At 40.4% G+C, this 12352-nt stretch overlaps 2 protein-coding genes across 2 annotated transcripts; both read right to left on the bottom strand.

The window, feature by feature from the left end:
* Positions 1-1836: 1836 nt before the first annotated feature.
* Positions 1837-3710, bottom strand: LOC311489383 (tripartite motif-containing protein 16-like). Its single transcript, XM_084546449.1, has 2 exons — positions 2136-3710; positions 1837-2001 (listed from the first exon to the last, which is right to left on the bottom strand). The coding sequence occupies exons 1-2, from the start codon at positions 3456-3458 to the stop codon at positions 1900-1902; spliced, it is 1425 nt and encodes a 474-aa protein (XP_084402575.1). The 5' UTR covers positions 3459-3710; the 3' UTR covers positions 1837-1899.
* Positions 3711-5284: 1574 nt separating this feature from the next.
* Positions 5285-6843, bottom strand: LOC311489389 (tripartite motif-containing protein 16-like; the record flags this gene model as incomplete). Its single annotated transcript, XM_084546459.1, has 2 exons — positions 5285-5398; positions 5521-6843. 2 exons carry the CDS (start codon positions 6841-6843, stop codon positions 5285-5287), a joined length of 1437 nt encoding a protein of 478 aa, XP_084402585.1.
* Positions 6844-12352: the final 5509 nt, after the last annotated feature.

The following is a 12352-nucleotide window of genomic DNA, read 5'->3' as shown; positions in this document are numbered from 1 at the left end:
CCATTGTGGATCCAGGTGGATGGAATGAGGTTCCTCCTTTGGGTGGCTGGGCTCAGGCTTAAAGAGCTGCTGCTCTTTTGTGTTGAAGGGCTCCAGTTGAAGTGGTTCAGGCATCTGGTGAGGATGAATCCTGGACGCCTACCTTTGGAGATCTGCTAGAAGAGCTTGAGGTTGAACCAGCTGGATGGATTATATATCTTAACTGGTCTGGGAACACCTCCTTTAAGAGAAAGTTGAATGTTTGGCTCGGGTTAGGGACGTCTGGAGATACTTGCTTAGCCTGTTGGTGTGTGGACCCAAACTCAGATAAGAGGATGAAAATGGACGGATGGATGGATGGATGGATGGATGGATGGATGGATGGATGGATGGATAGTCCAGACACCAATCAGTTCATTTGACACAGTAAGTTGTTAAATCACCAGTTGAGCTGGTGACAGAACTGTAGGTCACATTCAATGCTGTCTTATGTTGATTAAATTCTTCATAGATAATTGAAAGTTGTAATCCACGCCAAGGTAAGTATACCTCGCTCTAGGTTTGCTAGGAGCTAAATTAATAGTGGAATAAACAAAACCAAAAAAAAAAATAATAATAATATTCAGGTAACTGTAACTTAGTTAACAGCAAAGTTGCACATCAATTACACGATTACAAACAAATAGATTTGGGTCCTTTATACAAAACAAAAGAATAGAAACTGTATTAATTATTGTCCACAGTCCAATTAGTTTGATGGTCAAGTCCGATGACCAGAGAGGTGGGTCCAAGTCACTGTAGATGTGTTAGATGTTCAGACCTAATGGAGGATTGATCTGTCAGAGTTGAACGAGTCAAAGTCTAAACGGTCAGAGTCTAAAGGGTCAGGGTCTAATGTTTCAGAGTGCACTCTTGTTCAATTGTGTGTTCGGCTGGTACCAATCCTGGTGACTGGCACAATCCTACCACAAGGCAGATAGTTCATCCAGCTTTTATGTAGAACAATAGATCCAGGTTCCTTTTATCAGAAGTGGGTAGCTCGCCATCTAGTGGAAACTCAGGATTTTCCACGCCTCATTTCATCCCCAACAAAAAACCCGACATGTACTTCCAAATAGCCTCATAGTCTTTGTTCTGCTTATCTATATATGTTCATCTTGTTTAAATCTCATGTTGTATAACATTAAATTGGACTGTAACACACTGAAATTAATCGTTACCTTCTACTCTAGATTCCAAATTCTCAATATCAGAACTGGGCTGTTCTAACTAAATATGTAGAACAGACATTAACATGCACATTTTAAGCATACATGCAAATATCAAGCATGAAGATGGAATGAAACGGTTTCTGTTTAACATTTAGGTAGTAACAAAACTCACAACCACACAAATCTTACTTGGTCTGTGGAAGTAAACTTGTATTTCCAACTAGGACACAGTACTTCTTTCAGCACGGAGTAATGTTAATACACAATCACACAATGTTATCAAAACTGCAACTTAACAATCACTCACTAATCTCCAGTGAGCATGGCAAGTGACTGAGAACTACACATTATAACAGCACTGTTTTAGCACTTTGGTGAATATTGTTGTAAAAATTACACACACCAACATCAAATTAACTCACTTTTGGACATTACTCATCAAAACTATGACACAAGGCAAGAATGGCTTCAGTTTTATATGAAAATAATGTACAATAACCTAAAGGAAAAAGAGAAGCTACCATTAGATCACAGAAACATGTGAGATGCTACTCATCCAGACAAGTGTCACATCCGAATCTCTGGTCCTGAAGTTACCTATGTCTACTTCACTTTAATCAACTCTGCACTTGATTCAAAACCAATCCAGAGTCCAGCATAGAGTGGCTGAGTGAATGTGGTCTGGACTCTGTGGAGGAGAGTCATGGTTTCAGAGACGCTGTAGAAGGACAGAATACCTGCTCTGTGATCCAGGTACACTCCTACTCTGGAGGAAAGACGACCTGAGACAGGAGTTTGGATGTTGTTGTACCTAAATGTGGAACTGAACAGGAAATACTCTAATGTCCAAGATTTGTCATTACGTCCAAATACACTTTCATTCCATGCTCTGCTGATATTTTTGTATGTGACTGCTACACCAACTCCTAATCCTCTCCACTCCACCTCCCAGTAACAACGTCCAGTCAGACTCTCTCTACTCAGGACCTGATAACAATTAGTGAATCGGTTTGGATGATCAGGATAAGACTGTTGTTGTTCCACTAATCTTACTTTTCTTTTCCTCTCAGACAGTACCAGGTATCTGTTTGCTGTGTTTGGATCCAGTTTGATTTTACATGAATACATTAAGAATTCATCTCTGGTTTTTGGCTCTGGTTGTGTCAGTAAAACATCTACTTCAGTCACTGTCAGTGAGATGTTTGTCCTCGTCTCTCTCAGAATGTCCTGTAGTTTCTTTCTGAGCTCGGTCACAGCTGCTTTCACGTCCTCAAAGTTCCTCAGAGGACGGATATTGATGCTGGATGAGTGTGTAGATTGACTGAGTGGTGACAGTGAGGGGTAGTTGTGTAGAAACTGGTTGTGATCCTCTGTGTCTGAGAGCTGCTCCAGCTCAGCGTCTTCCCTCTTCAGCTCAGTGATCTCCTGCTCCAGCTTCTCCTGAACCTCTTTGACTCGACTCTCTTCAGTTTCCTGCTGGGATCTGACCTGCTGCTCCATATCAGAGCTTGTTTCCTGGATGAGACGGATCATCTCAGTGAAGATCTCCTTACTGTCCTTCACTGTTTTATCAGCAGAGTGAGCGATGGCCTTCAGCTCCTGTTGAAGCAACTTCACATCTTTCTCTTTGTCCTGGATCATCTTCTGGATGTTTTGTCGTCTCACCTCCACCTTTCTCTGTCTCTCAGTCCTTTCTGCTGCAGCTGAGACTGTATCGTGGCCTTTATGTTCATCCACAGAGCAGAGATAACAGATACTCTGCTGATCAGTACGACAGAACATCTTCATCACCTCACCATGACGAGAGCAGATGTTCTCCAGGAGCTCCTTGGAGGGCTCCACCAGCTTGTGTTTCTTTAATGGAGCTGCATCATAATGAGGCTGAAGGTGTTTCTCACAGTAAGATGCCAGACAGAATAAACAGGACTTGAAGGCTTTCAGTTTTCTTCCAGTGCAGACATCACAGGCCACATCTTCAGGTCCAGCATAGCAGTGATCAGCAGGAGCAGCTTGGAGTCCAGTCTTCTTCAGCTGCTCCACTAAAACTGCTAACATGGTGTTTTTCACCAGGACAGGCCTCGTTGTGAAGAATTGTCTGCAGTCAGGACATCTGTGGATTTTCTTCTTGTCCTCTTCATCAAAGTGTCTTTTAATACAGTTCATGCAGTAGCTGTGTCCACAGGGAATAGCCACCGGATCCTTCATTAGATCCAGACAGATGGAACAAGAAAAGGTTTCTCGATCCAGCTCAACTCTTTTCTCTGCCATTTCAGCTCTCAGTGTAACTTCCGCTTTCTTAGAAGTGAAACTAGTCTGAGCTCTGATCTGAACATCACGTGTTTCTGCAGTGAATGGAGTCAGTCAGCTCTTACACTTCACCACATGTTGTGCAGCTCTAATGGGAAGGGAAACAGGAAGTACATTAATTATTATATTCATTCCAAGAGGAGCAGCAGTGCTATCAGTCAAAGGTTATTTCCTCAGTGGAAGTGAAGACCAGGTTAAATCCTGCTCCCTGTTTTTATTTATCTCATTATTTAATAGTTAAAATAATTATCTACATCTCAGGATCTGGTGACTAAGTGTTCTTCAGATTTCAACTATTAACTTCATCATTGACTCGAAACCTAGTTTTGATTTAATCATTTGACTCTTGTGTCCTGATTTTGTCTCGTGCAGTTTGAACTGAGCTGCAGATTCATGTTCATTGCTACGAGTGAACCCTTCCACTCTGTCATTTGGTTCATTGTTATCATAAAATACAGATTATAGACATGTACACATGATGTAATGTTCAGTAAAGGAAGACGTGAATAAATAACTGAGCTTTTCACAATATTAGCAGGACTCTGTCTGTTCAGCTCAAAGTTTAGTCCAGACACCAATCAGTTCATTTGACACAGTAAGTTGTAAAATCACCAGTTGAGATGGTGACAGGACTGTGGGTCACATTCTTTGCTGTATTATGTTAAAAGACGTTGCTGCAGATGAACTTCAATCTGATCCAAACTGTCAGCTCAGAGGAGGAAAGGACTTATTCCTTCACTTGTAGAACATCACAAGAATGATTTCAGCTGAAGTAAAGACCTTTCAGACACATTTTATATGAGACGAGAAAAGAAAACAGCTTTGCAGAAATCAGTGTGTGCTTTATAAAATAATGATACGTCCTTGTTTGCTGAGGAGAACCATTTGGATGACTGCTTGATCTGATATTTCTACAACATAAACTCTAGATGTTTTTCAGGAAAAAGACAGCGTCTCAATTATTCTCTCATTCATTTCAGATTCTAGTGAGATCCTGGAATGAAGACAAAAGTCAATATTTGATTTCCTCTTGGGAAAAACCCTTTATTTATTGTTTAAACCTTCAGTTTGTTCACACATTAAACTGGTTAAAAATCAGCACAATCAATCTGCTTCACCAAGAATCTCAGTTATGGGAAAGAAGAAAAAACTATAAATCTGATCAATAATGACCATGATGATTACAGTTTTATGAAACTGAATTTGTACAAATCTCTACTGCAAGTTAACAAAAACAGCCAAACACATAAATGTAAATGTAATCATAGATTTGCTTCTCTACAAAGTGATCAACAACATATCAGTGATAAAGGAAGGTCTGCTCATTCCTCTGCTATGAAGTGGAAGAGAAACAACAAGACACAAATACATCAATACAAATATTCAGCAGACATTTAGAGCTCAGAGAAGTTTACATTGTCATGGAAATAAAAGTCATCATGAGCAGTGATATCCTCCACGGCTAAACAAACACAGGAAAGAGCTCCACCTAAAGAAAGTGATGAAACATCAAGAGAACAACTATTAAACATGTCAAGGTAGCAGCCAAAATGTTTGACTGACAGCTGATCTCTGTGCAGAAACACCACAACAATGAACTCTCAGCAACAAACATGGAGAGAAAACAAGTTGATGAAGAGAAACACAGAATTTAACTCTCTGCTTCTGAAATTACCTCTGTCTACTTTACTTCAATCAACTCAGCACTTGACATCAAACCAATCCAGATTCCAGCATAGAGCGGCTGAGTGAATGTGGTCTGGACTCTGTGGAGGAGAGTCATGGTTTCAGAGACGCTGTAGAAGGACAAAATACCTGCTCTGTGATCCAGGTACACTCCTATTCTGGAGGAAGGAGGACCTGAGACGGGAGTTTGGATGTTGTTGTACCAAAATGTGGAACTGTCTAGCAAACAATATAATGTCCAAGATTTGTCATTACGTCCAAATCTACTTTCGTTCCCTGCTCTGCTGATATTCTTGTATGCAACTGCTACATCAAGTAATAATCCTGTCCTTTCCACCTCCCAATAACAACGTCCAGTCAGACTCTCTCTACTCAGGACCTGCCAATAGTCAGTGAATCTGTCTGGATGATCAGGATAAGACTGTTGTTGAATCCCTGAGGTTACTTTTCTGTTCCTCTCAGACAGTACCAGATGTGTATCTGCTGTGTTTGGATCCAGTGTGATTTTAAATGAATACTTTAAGAATTCATCTCTGGTTTTTGGCTCTGGTTGTGACAGTAAAACATCCACTTCAGTCACTGTCCGTGAGATGTTTGTCCTCGTCTCTCTCAGAATGTCCTGTAGTTTCTTTCTGAGCTCGGTCACAGCTGCTTTCACGTCCTCAAAGTGCCTCAGAGGACGGATATTGATGCTGGGTGAGTGTGTAGATTGACTGAGTGGTGACAGTGAGGGGTAGTTGTGTAGAAACTGGTTGTGATCCTCTGTGTCTGAGAGCTGCTTCAGCTCAGCGTCTTCCCTCTTCAGCTCAGTGATCTCCTGCTCCAGCTTCTCCTGAACCTCTTTGACTCGACTCTCTTCAGTCTCCTGCTGGGATCTGACCTGATGCTTCAGATCAGAGCTTCTTTCCTGGATGAGACGGATCATCTCAGTGAAGATCTCCTGACTGTCCTCCAATGTTTTATCAGCAGAGTGAGCGATGGCCTTCAGCTCCTGTTGAAGAAGCTTCACATCTTTCTCTTTGTCCTGGATCATCTGCTGGATGTTTTGTCGTCTCACCTCCACCTCTCTCTGTCTCTCAGTCCTTTCTGCTGCAGCTGAGACTGTGTCGTGGCCTTTATGTTCATCCACAGAGCAGAGATAACAGATACTCTGCTGATCAGTACGACAAAACATTTTCATTACCTCACCATGACAAGAGCAGGTGTTCTGCTGGAGCTTCTTGGAGGGATCTACCAGCTTGTGTTGTTTAAATGTAGGTGACTTATAGTGAGGTTGAAGGTGTTTCTCACAGTAAGATGCCAGACAGAATAAACAGGACTTGAAGGCTTTCAGTTTTCTTCCAGTGCAGACATCACAGGCCACATCTTCAGGTCCAGCATAGCAGTGATCAGCAGGAGCAGCTTGGAGTCCAGTCTTCTTCAGCTGCTCCACTAAAACTGCTAACATAGTGCTTTTCACCAGGACAGGCCTCGTTGTGAAGAGTCGTCTGCAGTCAGGACAGCTGTGGATTTTTTTCTTGTCCTCTTTATCAAAGTGGCCTTTAATACAGTTCATGCAATAGCTGTGTCCACAGGGAATAGTCACCGGATCCTTCAGTAAATCCAGACAGATAGAACAAGAAAATGTTTCTCGATCCAGCTCAAGTCCTTTCTGAGCCATCTCTACTCTTGTTGTCAGTGACTCGTGTCCTTTGAAGACTTTACAGTTGATAAATGTGTTTTTGAGGAAGTAGCGTGAGGCGTCATCAGACTCTTATTGTCGGAAGAGGAGTGACCTGAAAGTATCTGACTATTAAAACATAAAACAATAAATTTTATGCACCCTACATAAAAATTGTACGAAGTACAAATCAATACAGATTTAAAGCTCTAAACATTTTCCTTATTACAGTCCGGACCAATTTTAAGAAGACAGTTTGTCTCATAATCAAACATATTTAAAAAATTATAAAGAGGTTAACATTAGTTTTCAATCTATTTCTTAAATAGAAGGGAACTGTAAAGTGCTTCCTGAGATTATTACATATGAGTTAAATATTAACCATGGCCACGGCAATGTCCTCTCAGTCTCTGATAAATAAAATGCTTCTACTGTCATCTCACACTATTAAAAGGAATCACATTTTTCAGTCAAAAGGTCACATTGTTGTATATCTTTATAACAATCCTACAACCAATCAGAATAACAAATTATGTGACATATGCTTCTTGAGAAATGCTTTAAACACTGTTCACTCTTCTTTTAAAGTCATTTCATAATCAACATCTTTTACAACAGATTGTTATGTCCCCCGAAATGCTAGGGGAAAAGGGGAGTAACAAACAGTCAAACCACTAATTTACAAAAGTAAAACATAACCTAAAGACAACGCCAAAAAAAACAGGTCTTGCCTCCCTCCTAGATATAACCTGCTGAGCAATAGGCGTCACTTGTGGGAATCCAGAGAGGAGGAGGAGCACCTGAAACACATAAGGGAACACATGGGGGAGGAGAGAGCAACCAAACACACGCCCCCTGGGCCGTAACAAGATGCAACAGCAGAATCTAATCCTTTCATTTTGTGTAACATAGTTCAACTCTATGGTGCTCAGGTGAAGTATATGACTACTTGAGATTGTTGTGATAAGTTAATCTAAATGATATTATAACTTTTGTATGTCATTGGCATAAGTAAACATGGGCAACTAGTATACTTGTGTAGTGTAGAATAAAAAAGTTTAAGTTATACAAAGAATAGTAAGAAAGGCCTAAAAGGAGTTAAAAAGTCCCCTTAGCTGTGTTTAAAAAAGTCTCTGGTAATTTCTTCCCCAGGATCCATCTCGTCATGTTTTTGAAAATATATTTTTTAATTATCAATTAGAATTCGGTCAAAAAAACTAAAGCGGTCAAAAAGTGTAAAATGTCCCCTCATACAGTGGAATGAAGCAGAAAGTAGCGGAGACATAAATATGCATAGTAAATTTGAGTAAAACACAGAGTTTGCTTATCCCATGCAAATGCGCCATATGAAACACAGATGTAGGGGCGTCATTCCTAAATCACATGACGTCCCAAGGTAACTAGTCCTGTGTGAATAGGGGTTTTAGGAATGTACGGCTGAAAAGGGACTGAAATTTGCTTACTCAACTAAATTTGGCGAGCCAGCCAGGAGGTGAAAGGGCAAAGGAAAAAGATCAGTGTATGCTGTCATCTGTTGCCTTGTTGTTGTGGTTGAGTAGATTTAGAATTGTAATTAAATCATAGATTGGTTGAAACGCTACATTGTAGCACACGCTTTTCTATTTTGGAGATTTTTGGAAATCTTTTATTGGAACACATCCAACATGGTGACTAAAATATACATGCTGTCTCGCATATTCAGTGTGTATTTTCAGATTATTTGAGTTTAAACGCTAATAAATGCAAAAGGCTTATAAGGACTCATGCCGTCAACTCAACTCAACTCAACTCAACTTTATTTATAAAGCCCTTTAAAACAGCTGTGGCTGACACAAAGTGCTATACATAAAATACAACCTAAAATATAAGACATCAAACATAAGAGACAATATAAAAGCAATAAAAACAATATAAAAACAATAATAAATGATAAACAGTATTAAAATAATAATAAAACAGAACAGAAAACAGGGTCTCATGCTGTGTTAAAGGCCAAAGAATAAAAATGGGTCTTAAGATGTGTTTTAAAAATGGACAGCGAAGGGGCTTGTCTGATGTGTAGGGGGAGATCGTTCCATAATTTAGGACCGGCAACAGAAAAGGCTCTATCCCCTCTGAGCCTCCGTTTGGCCCTTGGTACCTCCAGGAGCAGCTGATCAGCTGACCTGAGGCACCGGGCAGGAGTGTAAGGGTGGAGCAGCTCAGAGAGGTAAGGCGGGGCGAGACCATTTAAAGATTTAAAAACAAATAAAAGAATCTTAAAATGGACTCTAAAATGCACAGGCAGCCAATGGAGAGAGGCTAAAATGGGAGTAATGTGCTCCCTCTTACGTGCTCCAGTTAAAAGGCGAGCGGCAGCATTTTGAACCAACTGGAGACGTGCGAGGGAGGATTGGCTGACTCCAAGATAAAGTGCGTTACAGTAATCCAGCCGCGAAGTAATGAAGGCGTGGATTACTGTTTCAAAATGCTTACGTGCAAGGAAAGGCTTCACCTTTGCCAGCTGCCTAAGGTGAAAGAAGCTGGACTTTACTATTGCACCAATTTGCCGATCAAGTTTAAAATCACTATCCATCCTAAAACCCAAGTTTGTGACTATTTGCTTCCTGTAACCCACCAAGGGGCCCAAATCAACAGGAGGTGGTTTGCTGGGGCCACCGGGACTGAACACCATCACTTCAGTTTTATTTTCATTAAATTTTAAAAAGTTCAAGGACATCCAAGCTTTAATGTCCTCAAGACATAAAAGAAGCGATTTCAGGGAGAACGCATCCTTCTTTCTTAGTGGCACATAGATCTGGCTGTCATCAGCGTAACAATGAAAAAAGATCCCATGCTTTCTCAGGATTGAACCCAGGGGCAGCAGGTACAATGAGAAAAGTAGGGGCCCTAAAATTGAACCCTGTGGAACCCCATATGACAGCGGAGCAGAGCGGGACTCAGAACCACCAAGGCGTATGCACATGGTCCTGTTTGCCAGGTAGGACTTAAACCAGTCCAGGGCGGTGCCAGAAATACCTACTAGGTGCTGCAATCGATGCACCAAAATGCTGTGGTCCACGGTATCAAAAGCCGAAGACAAGTCCAGAAGCACAAGAGTCACGTAGTCTCCAGAGTCATTTGCCAGGAGGATGTCATTAAAAACTCTTAATAGAGCTGACTCTGTGCTATGCATTGTTTTAAAAAAAAAAAGCTCTTAAAGTAAAAAAACAAGTGGTGCAATGGGTCAAGCTCTCTCTGTCAGCATAAAATGCTGAGGTCAAACAAATGAAACTACAAACAGTGTTACAACTTTTTATTGATGTTGTTGTTTCATGAAATTACATTTAATTAATTCATTTTGGTTCTGACCCTCCAACACCATTTGAACCTGGTTCAGTGGATTCCTCACGTTTGATATACCATGTTACACCTGAAGGTAAATTTGAAAAAGAACAGTTTCAACAGTTTCATCTGTTCAGTGAAGCTTGAAACTGCCTGGACCGTCATTCATCAGTTATTACATATGTGCTAAATATTAACCGCAGCCTCTACAAAGTCCTCACAGTCTCTTCTCCTGCCATCTCACAGCAATAAAAGGCATTACATGATTCACTCAAGAGGTCACACTGTACATTGCTGTGTCTTTGTAATAAAATTCATGTGTTTAAATTTACAGGTCATATTATATAAACAGTTTAGTCGTCATGTGCAGTCGGTAAATCCTCGGCTGATTCTTGGTTCAGAAGACTTCTCTATGCAGGGGCTTAGTTGATTCATCATTCAAATAGAAATGCAATGCTCTAAAACTACATTTGGCTTTACTTTGAGTCTAGTTTCAGATCAGAGGTCTTAATGGGTTCACTGGGTTCTAACTGAGACTCGAGTCTAAACCGATCCTGTTCTGATGCTGCAGGTCTGTTCAAAAAAACAAAAGAGGACTTTCAGGTCTGATCACATGCATCTTCATCATTGGAGGAAGGAGGGCATGAACTGCAGATAAAATCCCATGTACTGTACTGATGCTGTTTGTAAGCCTATAACTGCATTTAGGACTGGGTCAGTTCAGACTGAGTCAGGCTGCAAAAGCTTCATTTGTAGCCTGCGCTGTTTGTTGGATTGTATGTCTCTGCATCAAAGACCTAGTGTGAAGGAGCCAGACGTCTTTAAGGTTATACAAAGAAAAAATATCTCTGCATGTAATTGGATAGTGCTCCAACCAATCAGAGCAACAAATTATGTCACACATGCTTCTTGCGGTAGGAGGAAGTTCTGCCTTCCAGGCTATCAGAGGCCTCCACTAACAGGCGGCGTTGTGATTTATTCAGGTAAATAAAGCTTACACGAGCAGGTGGACCAAATCTTAGATAAGACTCCAGATTATTTGAATATTTAATTGACGATGAGGAACATAAATCCCACTGTAGACACTCAAAGGTTTGTCATTTGAACTGGAGGCTACAATTCAATACGGGTCTGTAAAAGGAGAAGAACAGTAGAAGACAAGAAAAAACTTATACTTAAGTAGCAACTAGGAAGCAGCATAAATTAAAATCCTGATCTCCTGAAGGATATTGTTCTTCATATTTGTCACAGACAGGTTGTATCCATCATGAAGACGCCACCTGCTGCCATTTATTGAAGGTTTATGGCAGGTTCAGTGATGATGTCGACATTGTGATTCTTTTTGTTGCAATAGCTGCAATAGAGTTGATTTTCTGTGACAGCATAATCAACATAATAATCAACATAATAACTCTAACTAATAAACTAATAATAAATAATTGTTATTTACCCTCTAATTTCAATGCCTAGTTTTTCACATTTCAATCTGGCCTTGTGATGTAGAAACAACAACGTATTGTATTTCAAATTTCCTCCAAGTCACAGGAGATAACGGAGTATTTCATCAGCTCCTCAGCCTTCTACCAGAAACTTGGAAGTGGAAAGCCAAAGCAGCCTGAAGAGACTAAAACTTTATTTTTAATGTTCATCACTTAGTCAGAGAAAGGCCTGTTTTCCTCTGACTGTGTCATAGATGCAGTGAGTTGAAGGTTAGCACATTTCTGCCCTCTAGTGGTCAAATAATATTTACTGCACTTGACTCAGTGATGAGGTTGGAAAACAGTAGTTGCAAATTTAGTATGAGAGGACACTGAACTCCCTTTTTTACCATGAGTTCTGAGAAGTGGCTTTTCAGGAGTGTAAAACTTTCCTACGGAGACCAGAATACAGAATATAGACTGTGACCATCAGCTGAAACCAGTCCCACAATGAGTCCCGTCGTTGTTTTTAGATTATGACACCAATGACCACATTTCCAGCACAAAGATCTAAACTTTAAATTGGAGTTAATATTAAAGAATCAGATGTATCCCCTTCCAGTCCTTCCAAGAAATCCACGACTCAAAGCTCTGGAAGTAAGTTTTATGTTTGAATGTCGTGTTTTCACCTCAAAATGCGATTTCCATGCATAGTATTTTGAGACTGGCTGCATTTTGTTATAAAATAAATATTCATGAAAAAAAAG

The sequence above is a fragment of the Chelon labrosus genome, assembly GCF_963514085.1.
Source record: "Chelon labrosus genome assembly, chromosome: 6".
In the NCBI taxonomy this organism is placed as follows: domain Eukaryota; kingdom Metazoa; phylum Chordata; class Actinopteri; order Mugiliformes; family Mugilidae; genus Chelon; species Chelon labrosus.
Note: the sequence above shows the minus strand (reverse complement) of the source record. Positions and strands in the feature narration are given on the sequence as shown.

Excerpts from the sequence above, each read along its gene's own strand:
- LOC311489383 (XM_084546449.1), bottom strand. The coding sequence starts at position 3,458 with ATGGCAGAGAAAAGAGTTGAGCTGGATCGAGAAACCTTTTCTTGTTCC. Across the intron at positions 2,002-2,135 it reads CTGGACGTTGTTACTGGGAG|GTACAACAACATCCAAACTC; the intron begins GTGGAGTGGAGA and ends TTCCACATTTAG.